Raw genomic sequence first — 23,428 nt, 5'->3', positions numbered from 1 at the left:
CTGCTGTAGGTCTGCCTGGGGTGATACGTATTTAGGCATGGGGAATCAGGCCCATCTTCCCACACAGAGACTGTGTCTGTGCTATTCCAGGGACTAAAGAGAGAGTGTGGATGCCCGGAGACAAGCCGGAATCTATGCCCTTTGATGGATCCTAGGATGAGTGCCCTGCATAGAGGAGGAATTTAACATATATTTAATTTACCAAAATATTTAGAGCTGGAAGGGAAGATCATCTAGTACGATCTCATCATTTTACAGATAAGGAAACTGAAGCTTGGAGAGGATAAGTGACTTGTCCAAAGTCACATAGATAGAAAGATACAGAGATAGAGTTTAAACCCAATTCTTTTTTTTAATTAATTTATTTCAAATTATCAACAATCACTTCCATAAGCTTTTGAGTTTTAAATTTTTCTCTCCCTCCCTCCCCACCTGCCTCCCCAAGATGGCCCGAAATCTGATATAGGCTATACATATACATTCCTATTAAACATATAAACCCAATTCTAAATCTTGTGATCTTTCCATCACACCATAGGATCTAGATTTAGAGCTGAAAGGTTCCTTAGAGGCCATCAAGACCAACCATCTCATCTTACGGATGAGGAGACTAAGGCATAGAGAGATCAAGTGACTTGCCCAGGGTCACACAGTTAGTAAGTGTCCAAATAGAATTTGAGCTCAGGTCTCCCCCAACCCACCACTGTGCCCTCTAGTGGCCTCTAACATCATCCATGCTTCCCTGACAGTCCCCCACAGCGCCTTTCTTTCTCTGAGTTTGTTTGTGTGCTTGGTGTAAAGGGGCTGAGGGCTGGCGAGCCAGAGGTCCAGGGGGCAGAGAGGAGCCTGCGCAGTGGAGCCAGACTGGAATCTTCCTGAAGCCAAAGAGCGAGGAGCTGTGGGACTTCATTGCACCAGGTATTCCATAGGCAACAAGTAGAGGTGGCCCCACAGTTTGCTGCCAAGACTTCCTCATTTGATATCCCCTTTCCAGGGATTCCCACCTAGCAGGAATCTCAGACAGTCAGGAATCTCATCACCATCCTTTCCAACTTCTCAAACACCCCAGAGCAGGAACAACAGGTTGCTGGGTCATCCGTCCATCTATTCATTCCTGCTGCACTTCCCTTTCTTCTCCCTCTTCCTTAGAGAGATTCCTGGGAGACCAGCGCTTCAGCTATGGGCAGCCCCTCTCTCTGACCTTCCGGGTACCGCCTGGGGGCTCTCTCCTCCCTGTCTGGCTGAAATTGGAAGGGGCAGGACTAGCCCTGTCTCTGAAACCCTCCAACCCGACAGGTACCCAACAGCCTGGACGGCCTGAGGAATACCTGCTGGCGTTCAGGTAAGTGGGGGTGACTGAATGGCGCACCAAACCACTGGTCTGAGAAGGTTGGCCCCAGAGGGCAGAACCAAGAGCAGTGGTCCAGAATTACAAAGAGGAACATTTAGGTTCTGCTCTAAGAAAATCTTCCTAAAACTGTCCAAAAGTGGAATGGCTAGAGTATGTCTAAAAGTGGTGAGTCTCTCCTCCTTGGAGGTCTTTGAGTAGAAACTGGATGACCAATTATTCCATAGTCAGTCAACAAGTATTAGGGGCTTGCTATGTTCCAGGCACTGGTCAGCTCACTACGATAAGCATTTATTAAGCACCTACTAGGTGCCAGGCACCATGCTAAGCACCAGGCATACTCTAGTGGTTCCCAGCAAAGAACTACCGAAGAAGGTATACTTGGACTTTCTTTCTGGGACTCTGCTGTTTATAAACAAACAGGGGATGACCCTCCTACCTCTTCAAAAAGGCCACTGTGTTTTCTCATCCCCTATCTGACCAAAGTCAATGTGAGGTAATACTAATAAGAATATGCAATAATAATGCATAACTAAAATTTATATAATGCTCTAAGGTTTGCAAAAGACTTTACAAATTTTATCTTACACCTTATGAGAGAAAGATATGCTATTTTATCCCCATTTTGCAGATGAGAAAACTGAGGCCAAGAAAGGTTAAGTTCCTTGCCCAGAGTCACACAGCTAGCCAATAGGATAATCCTGTTCCGAGCAGGATTTGAACTCAGGTCTTCCTGATGTCAAATCCTATGCTCTAGATTAGAACACTGAATGGGGAATCAGGAGACCTGGGTTTGAATGCCATCTCTGCCATAACCTGCTGTATAACCATAGGTGAGTCACTTATTCATTTGTGACTCAATTTCCTCATCTGTAAAATAAGAGGATTCAAAGTTCCCCTCCAACTCTGTTATCCCAAGGTAGTCTAGTCCAATCCAGTCTTATCTATTCTGAAAGACAGGGGGATCCCAGTGCCATATTCCTACATCCTATCAGAAAGCTCTAAAAAGTCTTCTCACCTTTTCCTGAAGAAATCTCCTGGGCTCCCTCTTGTCTCAATGGGAGCAAGGAAACAACCCAGCCCATTTTCCGCTCCGGCCCACACAGCTAGAGGTGAAATGAGACAGGGTGCCAACCCTCCCCTCATTTGTTCCATTCACCCTGACAGCTTGCAGGAGACCTCAGAGGATGCAAAACTCCTGCTCCCCGCCTTCCACTTCCAGAGGCTCTTGGCCAACCTGACGGCACTCCAGATCCAGGTCGCAGGTCCCAGAGGCAGACACCCCACAGGTGAGGGGCAGGAGGGGAAATGTGGGGTCTAAGGAAGGGAAGCTGAATGGTACCTAAGGAACTGCTCTGTACCCAAAGAAACACTCTAAAACAGATTTATGGATGAACTCTGGCATTCAGGGCTAGAAAGGTCTTTGGGGATTCCTCTGGTCCATTGGCTTCGGTCCAGAATCACCCTAAACAGATAAATCTGATCTTTAACTTTTCCAAACAAGCAAATTCCACAGGGCTTAAAAAAAATTTGTCAGAGGTATTTGCATATTTTCCCACCACCAAGTTTAATCATATATCAATTTCTTGCCAACACAATTAGCTCTTTTTTCCCTACAATGGGCTTTACCTCCTAGCCTAGGTCTTCTGTTACTTTCAGTATCTCTCCATTTCGGCATGCCTGCTGCTCCAGAGTCTCTATGCCCAAGATTACAGTTCTTTACCTTGCTTGCTCCTCTTTCCTTTCAACAACTCCTTAGAAGCACTTTCTTCATAGTCAGATACTACCCCACTCTCTCTTTCCTGACTTTGCAAACTGTCTGCCAAAGTCTTTTGCTCCAGCCAAACAGCCTCTAACCCTTTGTTCATCCATCCATCCATCCATCCATAAACAAGCACTTTTTAAGTGCCTACGACATGTGAGGCTCTTTGCTAATAGCTAGGGATACAAAGAAAGGCAAAAATAGTCCTGCCCTCAAAGAGTTAGCATTCTAATGGAGAAGACCATGTGTTAATAACTAGCTACATACAGAGTTGATGGAAGTTAATTTTAGAGGGGAGGGTTTTAGCAGATAGGGGAGGACTAGGAAAGGTCTCTCTGCAGAAGGTGATGTTTGAGCTGAGACTTGAAGAAAGCCAAGATTCTAGGAGACAGAGAAGGGAGAAGGGAGAGGCTTCCAATGGGGTAAGATGTCTTCTTTGCCACCCCTTGCCTTTTGACTTCCTGCGAATGCTTTAAACAAATCAATTACCACCTTGTCCATGAAGCCTTCCCGGATCTCCTTAATGCACTCATTATGTAATACAATATCTTGTAATACGTTTTTGTTTCTTATTCCCCTATTCCATGAGGACAGGGTCCATATCAAATCTAAAATTGGGATCTCCTACTAGGATCTTTTGTTGTTGTTCAGTCATATCCAACTCTTCATGACCCCATTTAGGGTTTTCTTGGTAAAGATACTGGAGTAGTTTGCCATTTCCTTCTCCAGCTCATTTTGCAAGTGAGAAACTGAGACAGACAGGGTTAAGTGACTTGCCCAGGGTCATACAGCCGGTAAGTGTCCGAGACCAGATTTGAACTCAGGAAGAGTCTTCCTGATTCAAGGCCCACCCAGTGCTCTATCCACTGCTCTGCCTAGCTACCCCTTGCTAGGGTTTAGCAGGTGTCTTATAGATGTGGGAGGAAAGAAGGGAGAAAGGGAAGAAGGGAGGAAGATAAAGAAGGAAGGGATGGGAGAAGGGGAGGAAGGGACATAGATAAGGAAGGGAGGATTGGGAGGGAAGGGAGGAGGGGAGGGAAAAGAGGAAAGAAAGAAATGGCAGCTCCGAGTAGTGGTTAGAGAGCCAGCTTTGAAACCCCACTAGCTTGTAGCCTTCAGGATTCTAGCCTTGCCTCTGAGCACCAATCACTCAGTTTCTTTGTGCTCTCAGAAACTCTCTAAAACTATACATTGTAGAAAAGGCGCTCTTCCCCCAGGAATTCCCTGATTCCAGTGAACTCACAGGCCTGGTCTCTATCCATTGAGTAAAGGCTGCCTTTGAGACCATGGTCGCAATGTGTCTTCCTCACTTCAGCCCGCCCCCTGCAATCTCTCTTGGGCAGGTCCTTTCCATCCTATTCATGACATTTCTACCTGCTTTTAGCAGCTCCCTCTGCCATCCAGTCCAGAGTGCTAAATCCTTCTCTATTAAAGATGGTTCTCATGGTGAAAAACATTCACTGAGCAAGAGCATTCTGCCAGCAGCAGAGGAAAAGGGAAATAAGGGCAGTTCCCTCTCTATTAGGCTTAAGATTGAAAACAGCTAGACAGCCAGGACACAAGAGATAAGCTCCTGGAGGAAATAAAGCACTTTTCTGTTGCAGGAAGATACAAATGGAAAAATCTTGCAAATGTCCTCTCTAAAACCAACCACTTTTACAAAGGTGGAGGAAGTATAGATTATCAAGGGAGGGGTATGCAGAGGGAGAGGTGTGGGATGAGGGGAGGGGACCCCCAAGGCTTCACCAAAGGAGTCTGCTTAGTCCTAAAGGGACAAAGAGGAGGCAGCTTGCTTAGTGGCCAGGATAGAAGGCTGCAGGGAATGGGTCTCTCCAAAGGAGTAGGTTCCCTTTCCACAAAGAACCTCCCCTCCCACTCCACCCCCCAGAGTGATCTGCTGCCTGAGAGGAGAGTGTTCTCAGGTAGGAGATGGCTTGGTCCAGTGGATGTGTTTGGAGCCAGAGAACCTGAGTTCAAATCCTGGTTCTGCTACTTACTACCTGTGTGACCTTGGACGAGTCACTTCATCTCTATGAACCTCAGTTTCCTCATTTGCAAAATGAGGGGAGATGGACTAGTTCAGAGGCATCAAACACATAGTAGGGCCACATGCGGCCTGTAACACTCCCAAGTATATGAGATTAAAATGTAATTGGGAAATATTTAACAAAATAAATAAAAATACAATAAAACCTAGATAATATTGATATATGGTTTTCTAAGTCAATCCAGTGTATTGTTTTTCCAGTTTAGTGGCCCCTATTTCTGTTTGCTTTTGACACCACTGACGACCTCTGAGGTCCCTTTTGGCTCTCCATCTATGAACCTCTGATGCTTTGAGTATTGACTATCTCTCACCTGGAAGTGTCAGAGTCCAAAAGAATGATCTTATGGGGTAAGGATGTGTGTGAACTCATCTTCTGTCTCTGTTTTCTCCCCCTCTACAGGTCAAATGACCCTGACTGAGGTCCAGCTCACTTCAGCAGGCCCTGGTCTGTCCCCTCTAGCCCCTTGGGTAGAGGAGTGCACATGTCCCAAGGGGTACATGGGGCAGTTCTGTGAATCCTGCTCTCCAGGGTACAAGAGGGAGACACCATTGGGCGGGCCTTACGCCAGTTGTGTCCCCTGTACCTGTAATCAACATGGCACCTGTGACCCTGAAACAGGTCAGAATTTGTCCATAGCCCTTGCCTGCTAGCATTCTACCTTCATGTGAGCCTGGATTGTTAGCTATTGGGTACGTGGTCAGAGTAGATCCCTCTCTTCACCATCTTCCCTTCCGCAGTGACCCAAGTCACCCCAGAGTCATATACTCTGGACTTCCTACCAGCAGGTATTATAACCTGAGGGATCAGGTAGTCTAAAAGTGTTTCATAGATAAAAATGGGAAAATCCACCAATCACATTTATAAAAGGAGACAGAATGTGGGCTGACATCACCCTTATGGGGGTGAAATTCACCCACAGGACATTCTGGGTTTGTGGGAAACACAAACATGCTCACATGCCTACTATACTGAGTCCTGATGTCCTTCCCAACTCCCTAGTCTCTGCAGCCCAAAGGAAGCCCCATAGCATGAATAACTCAGAGCTCACCACTGAAGGTCTCCTTCTAAGGCTGCATCTCCCTTTGTTCACCCCCTGGGCTCTTTCTCCACATTACTGTCAATCCCAGACCCCAGGTGTGTGATGTCTGGGAGCTCTAGGCAACCCCAGGATTTTTGCATCAGATGTGAAAATGCATCTTACCCCTTCTTGGCCAGGCCCATCTTGACTATCTACTCTGGGCCTCAGGACAAGTTCCATTTTGTCAGGTGCAATGTCTTGCCTTGCTCCCCTAGATTTGTGTGTGGTACAGACTTAAATCTTAGTGCTGATTCCTGGGGAAAAAAGTTAAAAAATCCCTGCTCCCTCCTCCTCCTGCTGCCATGGGAAACTGAGTATTTGGGAAAGAGCTGGTTCTGGGTAATCTTTACATGTTCACTAACTTAGCATCACCTCCCACTCAGCATGAAGGTATGGGGAGTAAGATTCCTGCGTTCTATTATACCTTGGGGCAAACCATAAGTTACTGTGCTTTTGTTTCACAAAATATGAGAGTAGTTACCCGGCTGAAACTACCTGTGAAAAAGAAAGAAAAGGAGTATCATAAGAAATATTAAATAAATAAATAATAAATAATAAAGTCATATGCTTTGGTTAGATTTACAGCACAATTCTATCATCATCTGGCCACAGAAGGCTGTGTGTCTTTTAATCACTTCATGCCCTTCTCTGGACCTCTTTTTCTCCCCTCTAAACTGAGAATGTCCTGTTTCCATCTTTTCTTACAAGAGAGATAAGGAGACCTCATCACTAAAGTGCTCTGGACTCCCCAGAGCCCAGGAACCCAAGGTATGACACGATGATTATTATCCCCCCTCAGGAATCTGTCAGTGCCTGCACAACACAGAGGGCACCTACTGTGAGCGATGCACCCCCGGTTTCTACGGCAACTCCTTTTTGGGTCGGGAGAACGACTGCAAGCCATGTCCCTGTCCTGGTCAATCAGCATGTACAACCATCCCAGAGAGCGGGGAAGTGGTGTGTACCCACTGCCCCAAGGGCCAGAGAGGTAAGACACCAGACCCGGGCAGGACTCCTGCTTGTTGGTTCTGACTTCACGAGAGGAACGTGAAGGTCAGCTGAGGTGTCGGGAGGAAAGGGTGGAGCCACTATGACTCAAAAGGATAGACAGATTCCGAGGATGCCATGCCATCGGGGGAGGAGAGGAATGCCACTGGAGGAGTGTGGTGACGGGAGGGACAAGGGAGTATGCCAGCAGCTGATAGCTATTTTCCCCTCCTATTTCCCAGAGAGAGAGAGAGAGAGCAAGTGAGCACATTTATTAAGTGTTTACTGTGTGCCAGGTACTGTAGTAAGGGTCAGGCATACAAATAAAAGCAAACAAGGCAAACAAATAAAACAAAGCAAACAAGCCCTCCAGGAGCTTATGTTCTAACTGAGGAAGAAAACACATAAAGGGGACTTTTAAAGTTTGGGGGTATCTACATAGGAAAGGCAGCTCACAAGGAGGTGGTATAGAGAATAAGTAGAGAGAGAGGAATTAATTTAGCTGGGTTCCCTCATCAAATGGCATTCTAGGCTAGTCCTAATCCTGAGAATGGGCCTGGGGGTAGAGATATCTCCGGGATGGAAAGGTTGCTTTGAAATACAAGTTATGCTACAGAAAAGGACAGCTAGGTGGCATGGTGGACAGAGCTCCAGGACTGGAGTCCAGAAGACTCCTCTTCCTGGGTTGAAATCTGGCCTCAGACACTTACTAGCTATGTGACTCTGGGCATCTCACTTAACCTCTATTTGCCTCAGCTTCTTCATCTGTAAAATAAGCTGGAGAAGGAAATGGCAAACTAGTCCAGTATCTTTGCCAAGAAAATCCCAAGCAGGGTCACAGAGAGTTAGATGTGACTACTAAAGAGTGAAGCAACAAAAAAAAATGGGTATTACAATAGCACCTATCTCCCAAACTTCTTGTGAGGGTCAAATGAGATGGTATTTGTAAAGTGCTTACCACAGAGCCTGGCACATAGTAGGCATTTAATGTAACATGTTTATTCTCCTCTCTTCTTCTTTTCCTTGAGAAGTGCATGGAGAATAATATATAAGAAAAATAGAAAGGTAAAAAGGGGCCAAGTTGTAAAGAGCTTTAAAAGCCCAACAGATGGGCTTGTATCTGACCCTGGAGGTAATAGGCAGCCACTGGAGTTTATTGAGCAGAGAGATGACATGGTCAAACCTGTCCTTTACGGGAATATCTCTGGCAGATTATGGAAGCTAATTTGGAGCAGGGAGAGATTTGAGAGAGGCAAAAGACATCAATGCGAGTTTCTTGTAGGATTCCAGGTGGGAGACAGTGAGAGCCTAAACTGGGGGGGGGGGGCAGGGGGAGGGTTGGTACAGGGGATGTTGTGGAGAAAGAAATGACAAGATTTGCAAATGGATTTGATATGTGGGTGAGTGACAGTGAGGAGTTGTGTGGATAGTAATAATGGCTGCTACTTATAGAGCCCTTGAAGATTGATTGTTATAAGATTCAAATGAGATCATGTGTGGAAAGCACTAGGTAAGCCTTAAATAAAGGTAGGATATTATCAAGAATTTGAACTTAAAGTGACTAGGATTTGAATTCAAGTCTTCCTGAATCCAGGTTCAGCGTTCTATCCATTATGCCATCTAGCTTCCTGACAGCAGTCTCATAGTTGAAAATCCTTGACAGTTATGGAAGTTTGGAAAGGAAATTTGGAAGAAGAGTGGATTGGGAGAATGAAGGAATAATGAATTCTGTTTTGGATATGTTGACTTTGAGATGCCTATGGAATATCCTATTCAAAATGTCCAATAGGCAATTTGTCAGATGGGAGAGATATTAGGGCTGGATATATAGATTTGGGAGTCATCTGCAAATTGAATCCATGGGAACTGTTGAGAACAGCAAATGAGACAGAGTAGAGAGAAGAAAGGACCAAGGACAGAGCCTTGGGGGACACTCATGGTGAATGAGAGGCACACTGATGAAGTTACATCTAAGAAGACTGAGAAAGGGTCAAGTGGACAGAAGTGAGAAACAGTAGGGTCACAAAGACCCAGAGAGTAGTCAGTGTCAAATGCTGCAGAAAGGTCAAGAGGGATGAGCATCAAGGAAAGATCATTCGATTTGGAGAAAGAGGTTTCATTTGAATCATGAGACTGGAAGCCAGACTGCAGAGGGTTTAGAAGACAGTAACAGGAGAGGAAGTGGAGGCACTTGTGTAGACAGCTTTGTAAAGGATTTTAGCTGAGAAGGGAAGGAGAGAGACAGGATGACAGCTCCACAGTGCCTAACCAGAATGCATAGACATTAGACCAGTTGGTTTCTGAAGCCCTTTCCAAGTCTAAGATTTTCTGACTCTGTTAGTTCTGAAACCATTTTCCTTAGGACACAAGAGGATGATGAACATAGCTTCAAAGCAATTTCCCTTAAAAGAAAACAAAACAAAGATACTTCCCTTGAGAACCAGCCTGGACTGGGAGGGAGTATCTTCTAGAATAAAGAAGAGACACATTGTTTGGAAAAGTCTGTTGACTTGAAAATGGGGAGAACTCTCAGGGGAGACTCAGGGGAAAATATGGAGATTGTCCTTTTCCCTACAGCTCTGGGTTCCCCCAGAAAGTCTGTCCCATTATTCCCTACTTTTTCTGACTCCCCAAGTTGCTTTTTAAAGACCTCAGTCTCATAGGCACAGGGGTATTTCAATCCATCAATAACTAGTTAATAAGCGTTGACTATATACACCTTGCTAGGCACTAAGGGTACAAACACAAAAGGGCAGGCCCTGACCTCAAGGAGCTTACTTTCTATTAAGGGGATACGACACGTTTAAACATAAGTAAATACAGGATGTGTACAAAATAAAAACCCATTAATTTGGGGATGGGCACTACTGTCTAGAGGAATCAGAAATACCTCATGTCACTTGAACTGAACCTTGAGGGGAATGAGGTAGACGTGAGGAAGAAGAACATTTCTAGAGATGGAGGACAACCTGTACAAAGACATGGAGGTGGGAGATGGCTTGTCATGTGTACGGAACAGGAAGTAGGCCTGAACTCTTTATTATGGGATAAATAGAGAAAACAGACCAGAGGAGCGGGTTCATGGCATGTGGGACTGGGAAGGAAGGCGCTCTTCACAGGAATCTAGATAATACTCAACACCCTCTAGGAGTAATAAAGTGGATTCTGTCACGTATTTTTTCTAATCAGAATTAGACCTTTTCTTTGTTCCAACCTTCTTTTGGCCCTTACTACAGTTTTTCAAAATGTCATTTCTAAAGCCTAGATTTCTTCTTCTTCTTAAACTAGTTAGACTAGATAATGTCTAAGGTCTTTTCTGGGGCAGCTAGGTGGAGTATTGGATAGTGTGCCAGACCTAGAATCAGGAATGCTCATCTTCCTGAGTTCAAATCTGTCCTCAGACACTTAATAGCTATGTGAACCTGGATAAGTCACTTAACCCTGTTTGCCTCTGTTTCTTCATCTGTAAAATGAGCTGGAGAAGAAAATGGCAAACCACTCCAGTGTCTTTACCAAGAAAAGAAGTTCTACTGAGTATTTTCTATCCAATTGAATTCAATTCAACTCAATAAATATTTATTAAGTGCCTACTGTGTGCAAGACCCTGGTCCAGGTACTAGGAATACACAGACAATAAAAAAGTCTCTGCCCTCAGGAATCTTATATTCTACTGGGGGGACACAACATAACCACAGATAAGTAAATGCAAAGTAGCAAAGTAATTTCAAGAGGGAGAAAGTATTAACAACTGGGAAATCAGTAAAAGCCTCACATAGGAGGTGGTACCTGAACTGTGTCATTTAAATGAATTTCAGGATTTCAAGAGGCCAAGGGAAAGAAGAATGCAGTAAAGATTTGGTATCCACCTATACAAAGTCACAGAGGTGGCAGATGGAGCGGGAAACAGCTACTCAACTTTTAAAAAGTATTTATCAAGCACCTACTATGTTCCAGGCACATAGTGGACACAAAAGGAGGCAGAAGAGTTTCTCCCCTCAAGGAGCTTACAATCTAACAGGAGACAACAAAGATTTACAAACTAAATATGGAATAAATAGGAAATAATTAAGAGAGAGAAGCACTAGAATTAGGAGAGATTGGAGAAAGCTTCCTGTAAAAGGTAGAATTTTATTTGGACCTAGTAGGTCAGCCTGGATGGAACAGAATAAATGAATTGGAATAGTATGAAATTATCCTGGAAAGGTTAGGAGGCTCAAGCTGAGGATTTTGTATTTAACCTAGTTTTAGGAATATCAATTTGGCAGCTATGTGGAGGATGGATCTGAGAGAGTAGAGACTGGAAGCAGGAAAACCAATTTGGGAATCATTTTAATAATCCATAGGGTCAGCCTGAGGGTTTTGCACTTTATTCTAGAGGTAAAGGGAGCCATTAAAGATATTTAAAGATAGGGAGGGGTAGACATTGTCAATCTGTGTTTTAGGAATATTAGCTAAGCAACTATTTGGAGGATGGATTACAGTGGTGGATACTGGAAGGAGGCATGCCAATCTGGAAGTTATTCAATAGTCCATGCAAGAGACTATGAGAGCTTGAACTTGGATACCATGAGTGTGAGTGGAAAAAGGAGAGATACAAGAGAAATTGTAGAGGCAGAATTGATAAGCTTCAATGACTAAACTGATCATGAAAGTGACGAGAAAAGGGCCAAGAATGACGCATGTTCTAAACCTGGACGATTAGAAGAATGATGATGCCAACAACAGAACTGGGAAACATTGGAGGAAGAATGATTTTTAGAGAGGGAGAAATGAAGTAGATTTAAAAAAAATTTTATAACAAAGCGTACCCTTTCCCTTTTGAGCTTCAGAAGTTTTTTTTTTCATTTGTTTTTGTTTGTTTGCTTTTTGTTTTGTTTTGTTTTTTCCCAACTGAGCTAAGTAAAGTTGACAACATTGCCCTGAGGAACCACCAACTCTGGGAAAATAATGGACCCCCTTGGCTCTATGTGGGTAGTCTATAAGTAAAATATGGAGAGAGAAATAGGAAGTGTTCTAGTAGAAGAGGTCACAAGACTGAAAAGCAGATGACCTGGATTCCAGATCCAACACTTATTGGCTATATGACCTCGGGCAAGTCACTTCTCAACCTTTGTTAAGTGAAGAAGGAAAGTAGAGAAACTCATCCTACCTCACAGCTGAGTACGAGACAGATGCTGCAGATACAATAGGAAGCAAGCTATCAATAGAAATAGTTATATATCTCCTCTATGTGTCACTTAAATGCCAGAGCCAGAATAAGAACCCAAGTTTTCCAGCTCCCAGGCCTATGTTCTTTCCACCTCCCCACACTACTAGGGGATTTCCTATGTAGACAGGGTAAGGTCCTATCCTCTGTAAATGCCTTTCTGATGTTCTTCTCTCCACCACCCCCATTCAGGACGTCTGTGTGAGATATGTGATGACGGCTTTTTTGGGGACCCCTTGGGAAGATCCGGCCCTCTCCAGCCTTGCCAGCAATGCCAGTGCAATGGGAATGTGGACCCCAATGCTGTGGGCAACTGTGACCCCACAACAGGCCACTGTCTGCGCTGTCTCTACAACACAACAGGTGCCCACTGCGAGCAGTGCCAGGAGGGTTTCTATGGGAGCGCCCTGGCCCCGCGTCCTCTAGACAAATGCACTCGTGAGTATGGAGGGCCCTGGGAGATCCTGTGAGGAAAGAGGGAGGGGAATGCAAAGGATGGGACCAGGGCTCTGTCTTCTTCCCTACTGGGCACTCCCACAGTATATTCCATTGCATGATGCCCTCTGCTGCCAGAGGGGAAGATCCTGGGAGGAAAATCCGAGAAGAAAGCCACAGTAACTGCCCTTCTCTGCCTTTGGCCCATGAACCCAAACGTTTCATGTCTTCCTCCTTTCTCCCTCCCATCTCCCAGCCTGCAGCTGTAACCCGTCAGGCTCAGCACGAGAGCAGGGGGCCTGTGATCCGGGGACAGGCCAGTGTTCTTGCCTCCCTCACGTGACCGGACGAGACTGCCATCGCTGCAGCCCTGGCTTCTATGACCTCCAGCCAGAAAGGGGCTGCCGGAGGTGGGTAGGGCCAGGGCAAGCTCCTTCTAGAGTCTGTGTCATCCATTCCCTGCTAGTCCTTGTTGGCCGTGGGTGGGGGGAGGCAATTGGAGGCCCCGTCTGGGAGGGCGTGGTCATCCAGAAAAGGGAGCTGTGGTTGTGAATAAATCCGTCCCAGCTGCATTGGGCCAACTGCCTGGCAGGCAGGTGTCACTTACTGAATAGGAACATGAGAATTGCCACACTGAGTCAGACCCCTGGTCTAGCTGGCTAACAGAGGCGCCCAGGGGTCTGTGCGTGGGTTGGTGGGGCTGTTCTCCCTGACAGCAGGCTTCCTGGTTGGGTCTGTCCCCAGTTTTTGTCAGTAGCCCACGTGTGGCTCTGTCATTCAGAAATACGTCCAAGCCTTCCTCAGTTCCATTTATCTCGGCTTGTTCTATAACATCCTGGTTGGCTGATGAAGTTTTTAAAAATATGTATTTATTTTTATTCTCAACTTAACAAACACTAAGTAAAAACAATCATTTCCATATAAATGGCAGAGGGGTTCTTAACCTGGGAACCTTGGGCAGATTTCAAAGGGGTCCGTCAACTTGGATGGGAAAACAATTACATCTCTATTTTCACTAACCTCTAGCTGAAATTTAGCATTTTTCTTCAATTATGCATTTTTTAAAGCATATGTAATCAGAGAAGGTGCATAGGTTTCACCAGATTGTCAGATGGGCACATCTCACACACACACACACACAAGCATACACACACATACAAAAAGAACCCCTGACATGATGGAATAGGGGGAAAAAAAAGCATTATACTTGAAGCTGTGAATCTCTATCATATAGAGCTTATTCTTCTTTTAAATTAAATAATAAATTTGACATGTAGTTTTCAAAACTGTCTTGTTTATGATTCTTTCTGGTCTTTCTGTTCTCTTCTGTTGATATTGTTTTTTAAAAAAAGATGCTCAACAATTCTCTCTCTCTCTCTGTCTCTCTGTCTCTCTCTCTCCCCCCTCCCTCCCTCCCTTCCTCCTTTCTTCTCTCTGTGTCTCTATCACTCTATTTCCCTCTTCCTCCCACCTATCCCCACTAGGAAGAAAAATAAAGAAAGCCTATACAATAAATATGCATAATCAAGCATCTTAAATTCTCATGTTGGCCTAATTCAAAGATGTATGTCTTATTCTGCATCTTGAGTCCTTCCCCTCTGTCTCAAGAGATGAGCAGGATCTCCTTCATCAGGCCTCTAGAACTGTGGTCATTCATTGTGTCAATCACAGCTCTTGAGTCTTTCATAGTTGTTCTCCCAAGTGATATTGTTGTCTCAGGAGTGGTTAACCCAGTTCTGCTCACTCTGATCAGTCCATCCCAGCTTTCTCTGAAACCATCCCTTTCCTCATTTCTTGCAGTGCAATAATATTCCATTACATTCATATGCCACAATTTGTTCAACCATTCCCCAGCTAACTGGCATCCTCCTATCTCCCAGTTCTCTGCCACCGCAAAAAGAGCTACTACAAATATTTTTGTACTTATGATCCTTTTCCTTTTTCTTTGAACTTCCCAGCGTATAGGCCTAGAAGTGGTATTGTAGGCTGAGGAATGCATTTTGTGATTTTATTATGCACTGTGAAAAAGAGGACTTGCATTTATCTGTCGCAGATTTACCATATCCTAGTTTATTTTTCTAATCATATTTTTATTGCTCCCTTTTGGTTTTACATCATCTTCTTTTCTAAATATAGCCCTTCCTCCCTTCTCTTGTAACAAAACAAAAAAAGAAAGAAAAAAAGAGGAGAAAAGTAACACAAAGCCAGCCATCACATCAACCACGTCTGACAGTACATACGATATTCCACACCCTTTGTCCCTCACTTAGGCAAAGAAAGAAAGCAGGTCAGGCTCTAGTTTCAACGGTGGCACCTCATCCTAGTATTTGCTCAACAAATATGTCTCCATATCATACTAATTCATAAAACAATATGTCTAAGCCTGTTTGGCTTTCTTTTTTAGTTGCCTAACCCTGCTCCTGACTTTGTATGCCTCGCTTATATTCTTTCTCAGCCTGAGCACAGAAAAAGCCCAGGCTTAACTTCTGTGCCCCCTACATGCTGGACTAAATAAGAGGGGTATGGTGCTTAACTCTGATGTTTGGTACTCTCCTTTATCTCAGCTGCAAGTGCCATCCTGTAGGTTCTCGGGAGAACCAGTGCCACCCTGTGACTGGGCAGTGCCCTTGCCTTCCTGGGGTTGGTGGAGTGGCATGCACTCACTGCCAACCTGATTTCTTTGGCTTCTCTGCCAAGGGCTGCCGAGGTAAGGAAAGATCCCAGAGTTAGAGGATTGGGGTAGGCAGTTTTCAAAGCTGTCCCACCAGGGCAGAGGAGGGGCAGCTCTGCTTGGACAGTGGGGATCCTTGGGCAGAGTGACCCTACAGCAATAGAGAATTCAGGTAAATCTTCCTTCCAAGAATGGGTACAAGAAACTGCAGGTGAACACAAGAGATGGTGAAGATCTCTGACACTCAGTCATCTGCCTGAGCATGAAATCAGGTGGTTTCTTTCACTAACTAACTGGGCAACCTTGGGGCAAGAAACCTTGGGCCTCAGTCTCCTCATCTGCAACATGATGAGTCTGGATTATATGATGCTCAAGCCCTTCCAGATCTGACATTCTATGACCTAGTGGGATGGTGTGAGAAGCAACGTCATATAGTGGTTAAAAGGCTAGTCATAGAGTTGAGAAGACCAGGGTTCAAGTCGTACCCCTGATATGGACTAGCTATGAGACCATGTATAAGTAACTTCGTTTCCCAAACAACTCCCAGGCAACTGTCTTAAAACTATAAGTTATAGATGAATTGCTGGGCTGCATCAGTGGAGGGAGTTTTCCATGCTGGGAATTCCCCATACCAATGAAGTTATAATTCGGGGAAAGGAGGAAAGAAAGAAAGAAAGAAAGAAAGAAAGAAAGAAAGAAAGAAAGAAAGAAAGAAAGAAAGAAAGAAAGAAAGAAAGAAAGAAAGAAAGAAAGAAAGAAAGAAAGAAAGAAAGAAAGAAAGAAAGAAAGAAAGAGAGAGAGAAAGAAAGAGAGAAAGAGAGAAAGAGAGAGAGAAAGAAAGAAAGAGAGAAAGAAAGAGAGAAAGAGAGAAAGAAAGAGAGAGAGGAGGAAGAGAAGAAAGAAGAGTGGGAGGAAAAGAGGAAGGGAGTGAGGAAAGAAAGGAAAATGGCTTTAGTATGGCCCAGCACAGAGACAGAAGGCTACACTTGGTGACCTCTAAAGGGCCTACCCAGACCTAAAATTCCAAGAGCATCAGGTTCTTTTTATTCCAAGGAGGCTTTTAAAATACTGGCTGTGACTGAGAAGCCTCCCCCAGCACTGCCTCATGAACTGCCATAATAGGATACAGCACAAGAAGGCATCTTAGAGATCATTTAATCCATCATCTTCATTTTAAATGATGAGGAAACTGAGGTCTTACACAAGTTGAGTGACTTGGCAAAGGTCACACAGTGAGTTCATAGGACAACCCACATTGCAACCCAGACTGAGTGCTCCTTCTACTTCAACCTTAACGTAAAAATCAGTAGCTGACGGGGCATCTCCTAACAAGCTATCCTTTGTCTCTAGCCTGTAACTGTTCCCCACTGGGCTCTGTCACCACCCAATGCCATGAGAACAGCACATGTGTGTGTAAGCCAGGCTTTGTGGGCTACAAGTGTGATCGCTGCCAGGAGAACTTTTTCCTCACTGCTGAGGGCTCTCAGTGCCAGGAGTGCCCAATTTGCTTCTCCCTAGTGAAGAAAGAGGTAATTCACTCTCTGGACTCCCCATTTCCCCACTCCTACCTCCCCCTTCCCCCAGCCCGACTGACTCATCTCCCTCTTCTTCTCCCTGACAATTTCCTATCACCCTAGTTCCCATTTCATTCCACCCCAACCCCATCCCATCACACCCTGCCTTACCCTTCAGGTGAAAGTCATAAAAAATATGTGACCCTCATTCTTCTAACTTCAACAACATGGAAGTTAGGCCACATATTTTTTAGCTGAATACAGTTTAATTGAATAAGCGTTTGTTATGCACATACAGTGTGCCAGTCACTGTACTATGTACACTGCTAGGCACTGAGGATATAAAGGCAAAAATTAATAATTCCTGCTCTCAAGGAGTTTACATTTTACTGGGGAAAAAAGCCTATATACAAATAATAAAATACAAAACAAAAGCAAAGTAATTTCAGAGTGGGGTGCTAACACCTAGAGTGATGAGGAAAGGCCTTGGGTAGGAGGTGAAATTTGAGCCGAGTCTTGAAGGGATCTAGGGATTCCAGGTGGTAGAGGTGAGGAGGGAGAGCATTCTAGGCCTGTGCAAAGATACAGAGTAAGGCATCCATTTCTCCACTTGGTATTGATTAGTAGAGGGCAGTACTCATATGCAAGGAAAAGAATGACCTCTGCAGATTAGAGTGGGCTGAGGGACTTGAGCAGGGCCTGCAAGAATGGGTAGCCCCCTAAATCACTATTGATTAGAGAAATGCAGATTAAAACAACTCACACCTATCAGATTGGCTAACATGACAGAAAAGGAAAATGATCAGTGTTGGAGAAGATGTGGGAAAATTGGAACACATGCATTATTGGTGGAGTTGTGAATGGATCCAACCATTCTGGAGAGCAATTTGGAACTATGCCCAAGGGCTATAAAATTGTGCAAACCTTTGATCCAGAAATACCACTTATTAGGTCTGTATCCCAAAAAGAGCATAAAAAAGGGGAAAGGATCCACATGTACAAAAATATTTATAGCAGCTCTTTCTGTGGTGACAAAGAATTGGAAATTGAGGGGATACCCATCAGTTGAGGAATGGCTGAACAAGTTGTGATATGAATGTAATGGAATACTATTATGAAAAAGAAATGATGAGCAGGTGGACTTCAGAAAGATTTACATGAACTGATGTTGAGTGAAGTGAGCAGAACCAGGAGAACATTGTTTACAATAACAGCAACATTGTACGAGGATCAGCTGTGAATGCCTTAGCAATTCTCAGCAATACAATGCTCTAGGACAATTCCAAAAGACTCATGATGGAAAATGCTGTCCACATCCAGAGAAAGAACTATGAAGTCTGAATGTAGATCAAAACATTCTATTTTCACTTTTGTTGCTATTTTTTTTTGTATGTTTTTTTCTTTCTCATGGTTTTTCCCTGATAGGTAGAGCAGGATGGGAGTGTCTCATTGCCTGAGAAAGTGGTGAAGGGACCCAAATTACAGGACATTTCATTTCCAACTCATAAAACTTCTTTAAGCCTTTGGTTATCGGCCACCCAGGCACCAGAGAAGCCTTCCTGGAGCAAATGGAAGAGTTGGAGAGTTCCCCTGATTCTTCTTTCACAATATGACTAATATAGAAATATAATTAATATGATCGTACATGTATCACCTCTATCAGATTGCTTGCTATCTGGTGGAGGGGAGGAAAGGAGGGAGAAAAATTTGGAACTAAGAATTTATAAAAGTGAATATTGAAAACTAAAAAAAAAATACTAGCCCCAGATAGGCAAATCTATCAATCAACAAGTATTTATCAAGCCTTTACTAAGTACAAGGTACTGTGCTAATTACTGGGCATACAAAGAAAAGCAAAAACACACCCCCACATTAGATTTAGCTTAAAATCTAATGAGGTAGCCAACCTGTAAATAGGTACAAACAAGATACATCCAGAATAAATGGAATGTAAAGATAAAGGGTTGGGGGCATTTCAGGGAAGGGATTAATATGAGCCAAGGCAAACTTCTTCTGGGCACCAATTTTTAAGTTTCATCCCTTACTGGAATGCTTTTTCCATGTTGCCCCTAGGCCACCGACCTCAAGGCCAAGCTAACAGTGATGGAGCGATGGCTGCAGAAGTCTGACTGTGACAGCCCCTGGAGGGACTATATCTTGCAGGGAGAGTCACCAAGAGGAGACACCTACCAGAGTCATTCTCTGCTTCAAGGTACAGCAGGAGAACTGGGTCACAAAGCAAAGGAGGCCAGGGAATCCTTAGGAAAGCTACTAGGTCAGGGCCAGATTACTTCCTTGGAGAGAAAGCCTCTCTGGTCTTTTCATGGTGCCTAGAGTTCATTAGAGGCTGATCGTCATGACAGCAATAACAAGAACTCTGAGGCAGCTTACTGTGATGGCTAGAGAACCAACCTTAGAGGGAGAAGGTCCTGGGTTCAAGTCCTGCAACTGTCAAATACCGGCTGTAACCCAGGCAATTCTGTAAGACCTTAAGTTGCAGATCAGCATTGATGGAGATAGTCTCTTCTCCAGGACATTCCTATACCAATGAAATCACATTTGGACAAAAAAAAATTTAAATACCATTTCTATAATAATATTAGCTAGCATTTGTACAGTCCTTTCAGATTTATAAAGAGTTTTATAAATATTTTATTATTTGTTCCTCACAACAACTGTAGAAAGGTAGGTGCTATTATTAGCCCCATTTTCCAGACAAGGAAACTAAGGCAAATGGAGGCTAAGTGACTTGCCTAGTATCAAAAGCTAGTAAATGTCTGAGATCAGATTTGAATTCAGGTCTTCCTGACTCCAGACCCAGTGCTCTAACCACTGAGGTACCTAGGTGCCTTCACTTAGGCTGTAAACCAATGGATAAGTGGGAAGGCCTGATAGGTAGAGCAAGATGGGAGTGTCTCATTGCCTGAGAAAGTGGTGAAGGGACCCAAGTTACAGGATTTTTCATTTCCAATTCATAAGACTTCTTTAATCCTTTGATTATTGGCCACCCAGGCACCAGAGAAGTCTTCCTGGAGCAAATGGAAGAGTTGGAGAGTTCCATGAGGGCTACCCGGCACCAGCTGCAAGCAGCAAGCAAGAGTGTCAGGTGCACCAGGAGTAGTCTGGAGAAGACCTGCATCCAAATGGTGGACATCGAGGCTCTGCTGCTATCAACAGAGCTGGAGATTCAGCAGGCGTTGGGAGCCCTCACGACAATGGTACCTCTGGGACCCTTAAGCTGCTAAGTTAAAGAGCAGTACACGGCATAGTAGAAAAGATGTTGAACTGGGGACCAGGAAGATATGGGTTCTAGTCCAAGCTATGTGACTGGGGGCAAGTCTCTTCTCTTTGAAGCTCAGTTTTCCTACCTGGAACAGAAAGGTACCTGGACTAGATGGTCTGTAAGGTTCCTTCCATTTCCAACATTCTGTATTCCAAGGCTCCCCTAGCTCTGACATTCTGTGTTCTAAAGCCACTTCCAGCTCTGATATACTCTGTCCTAAGGCTCCTTCTAGCTTTGACATTCTGTGTTCTAAGACCCCTTCTAGCTCTGATATTCTATGATCTAAGTTCTCTTCTAGTTCTGACATTCTGTGTTCTAAGGCCCCTTCCAGAGAAGATAGTTTGTGTTCAAGGTCCCTCCCAGATCTGACATTCTGTGTTCCAAGGTCCCTTCTGGCTCTGCGTTCTACGTCCTAAGGTTCCTCCCAGATCTGAAATTCTGTGTTCTAAGACCCCTTCCAATTCTGACATTATATGATTCATTCAACACTTAGCGCTTCTAAGTGCTAGAATGCTAGTTCTAGAGTGACTTGGACAAAAGTGAAGCCTTCAGGGATGTGCAATTTATTTCTTCCTTCCTTCCTTTTCTTTTTCTTTTTATTAAAAGGTGATCCCTCAGGAAGTGCCCAACCAACTCACCAACTGGAGTCGTCTAGCCACTGAGTCTCAGGCCCTGGCCAAGAGGTAAGTCACAGCACCAGTAAGGCAGATACTGCCTGCCATTGCTCTTCCTGGCACATTGTATGTAAACTCCTAGCTCCCAGCTAGATTGTCCCCTTAGGAGGAATGTAGGCTGCTGGGGTGGATCATATCATGTATGTATTGGGGGACAAGAAATAGGTGGAGTGAGGTGGAAACCACACTTGTATTCTGGCAAAATCCATTTCCAATGAACACTAATTAAGCCCGACATTGACTGGGTGTGTGTAGATAAGAAGAGAGAGATATTGTCAAGCTGTGGTGGCCCAAGGTCTTTGGAGGCATGAGGGTGGGCGATTGTGGACTGATTGGATGTATATAAGAACCTCAGGGATTTAAAGTACTATTTGGTAGGAGAGGGGCAGGTTGGCAAAATATAGGAGACATTGATGGCTCCAAAATCAGCCCTTGGAGCCATTCCCCAATTGATAAATGATCAAAAGATATGAACAGTTTTCAGATGAAGTAATCAAAGCTAGGCCATATGAAAAAATGCTCTAACTCACTACTGATTGGAGAAATGCAAATTAAAATAATTCTGAGGTATTACCTCATACCTTTTGGATTGGCTAATAGGAAAAAAAAGGAAAATGACCAATATTGAAGGGGATGTCGGGAAAAAATGAGACATTAATGTACTGTTGGTGGAGTTGTGAACTGATTCAACCATTCTGTAGAACAATTTGGAACTACACCCAAAGGGCTATAAAATCATGCATACGCTTTGATCTAGCAATAATACCACTACTAGATCTGTATCCCAAAAGAGATAAAAAAGCAAAAAGGAAAAGGACCTATATGTACAAAAATATTTATAGCAACTCTTTTTTGGTGGCAAAAAACTGGAAATTGAGGGGATGCCCATCAATTGGGGTATGGCTGAATAAATTGTGCTATGAGATTATGATGGAATATTACTGTGCTATAGGAAATGATGAGCAAGATGCTCTCAGAAAAACCTGGAAAGACTTGCATGAGCTGATGCAAAGTGAAATGCACTGTGTACAAAGTAACAGCAGTGTTGTAAGATGACCAGCTGTGAATGACTTAGCTATTCTCAGCAACGCAATGATCCAAGACAACTCTGAAGCACTTGTGATGAAAAATACTATCCATCCCCAGAAAAAGAACTGATGGTGTCTAAATACTGATTGAAACATACTTTTAAAAAATATTAAATTAATTTATTTTTAGTTTTCAACATTCATTTCCATAAGATTTTAAGTTCCAAATTTTCTTCCCTTCCCTCCCTTCCCTCCACCCCAAAACAGCATACAATCTGATATGGGTTCTATATATGTATATTCATATTAAACATATTTTCATATTAGAAACATACTTTTTTACTTTCAAAAAACAAACAATGGGGGCAGCTAGGTGGCGCAGTGCATAGAGCACCAGCCCTGGATTCAGGAGGACCTGAGTTCAAATCCGACCTCAGACACATAACACTTACTAGCTGTGTGACCCTGGGCAAGTCACTTAACCCCATTGCCTAACCAAAAAAACAAAAAACAAAAAAAATCAGCCCTTGAAAAGATCTGCCCATGTCAAATACATACTTCAATTCCCACCCCTCCCCCAGCCCACACCTAGAGGTGTCACTAGAGCATTAAGTAGTCTGGGGCCCCTGTGGCAGATGGAAGTGGGTGTGTGTGTGTAACCTTTCTGAGCCACGGTTTGTACAATGAGGCGCCAGACTTGGTGATGTCTAATGTCCTTTCCAACTCTAAATCTAGGTGCCTATAAGGATTTTAGAACTTGGAGAAATCTTGGGGACCCTCGAGACCCCTCATTTTACAGATAAGGAAACCAAGGCTCAGGGCGAACTGACCCGCTTTAAGTTACCTATGTTGGGCTCTGGTGGTGGTTCCAAAGAAATATCCAGCCTGGTCCCAACCTTCGCAGAGCTTACAGTTTAGCTGGGGAGACCAGAGGAACATGTGGCTTTGGGGGTCCATCTTGGCGATGTGGATTGAATGGAGTGTTTCCTTCTCACAGTTGTAGAAATACAGCCTCTAAGATAGTGGCAGCAGCACAGAGGGCCCTGCTTGCTTCCAATACCAGTTACACTCTTCTGTGGAGTGTCGTTGAGGGCACAGATGCCCAGAAGATACAGCATGAACTAGAGGACAGGTAAGTCTTCTCCAAGGAGGTTGTGGATTTAATGGGAAGAGAGAAAAAGTGGGAATCATTGGCTAAAGATTTTATCTACCTCCAGACTATTTTCCCAACCAGTAGCCATGATGACACCCTACTGCAAAGACATCCTTGGTATTTCATGGTATTCTGAAATATCTTGATTTCCTATACTTCTTGGAAACAAGAAGACCTAGAGTGAGGTGAGGATGGCCATAAAGAGAGAAAAGTGCATATGTAGAATGTGGTTAGGGGTTAT

General features: G+C 44.0%; 1 protein-coding gene across 1 annotated transcript in view; it reads left to right on the top strand.

Moving 5' to 3' along the window:
- Positions 1–23,428, top strand: part of LAMC3 (laminin subunit gamma 3) — an 82,882-nt gene that overhangs the window by 42,738 nt on the left and 16,716 nt on the right. Inside the window, exons 9-21 of the mRNA XM_020973568.2 lie at positions 802–918; positions 1,150–1,342; positions 2,516–2,637; positions 5,558–5,776; positions 7,036–7,224; positions 12,622–12,867; positions 13,121–13,274; positions 15,429–15,571; positions 16,886–17,064; positions 19,123–19,261; positions 20,062–20,267; positions 20,939–21,015; positions 23,032–23,166. Coding sequence (XP_020829227.1) covers positions 802–918; positions 1,150–1,342; positions 2,516–2,637; positions 5,558–5,776; positions 7,036–7,224; positions 12,622–12,867; positions 13,121–13,274; positions 15,429–15,571; positions 16,886–17,064; positions 19,123–19,261; positions 20,062–20,267; positions 20,939–21,015; positions 23,032–23,166 — 2,119 coding nt within the window. The remainder of the gene's footprint in view (positions 1–801; positions 919–1,149; positions 1,343–2,515; positions 2,638–5,557; positions 5,777–7,035; positions 7,225–12,621; positions 12,868–13,120; positions 13,275–15,428; positions 15,572–16,885; positions 17,065–19,122; positions 19,262–20,061; positions 20,268–20,938; positions 21,016–23,031; positions 23,167–23,428) is intronic.

This window comes from Phascolarctos cinereus, unplaced genomic scaffold (genome assembly GCF_003287225.1).
Source record: "Phascolarctos cinereus isolate Bilbo 61053 unplaced genomic scaffold, phaCin_HiC Scaffold_2;HRSCAF=192, whole genome shotgun sequence".
In the NCBI taxonomy this organism is placed as follows: domain Eukaryota; kingdom Metazoa; phylum Chordata; class Mammalia; order Diprotodontia; family Phascolarctidae; genus Phascolarctos; species Phascolarctos cinereus.
This window is presented reverse-complemented; position numbering and strand designations above follow the sequence as displayed.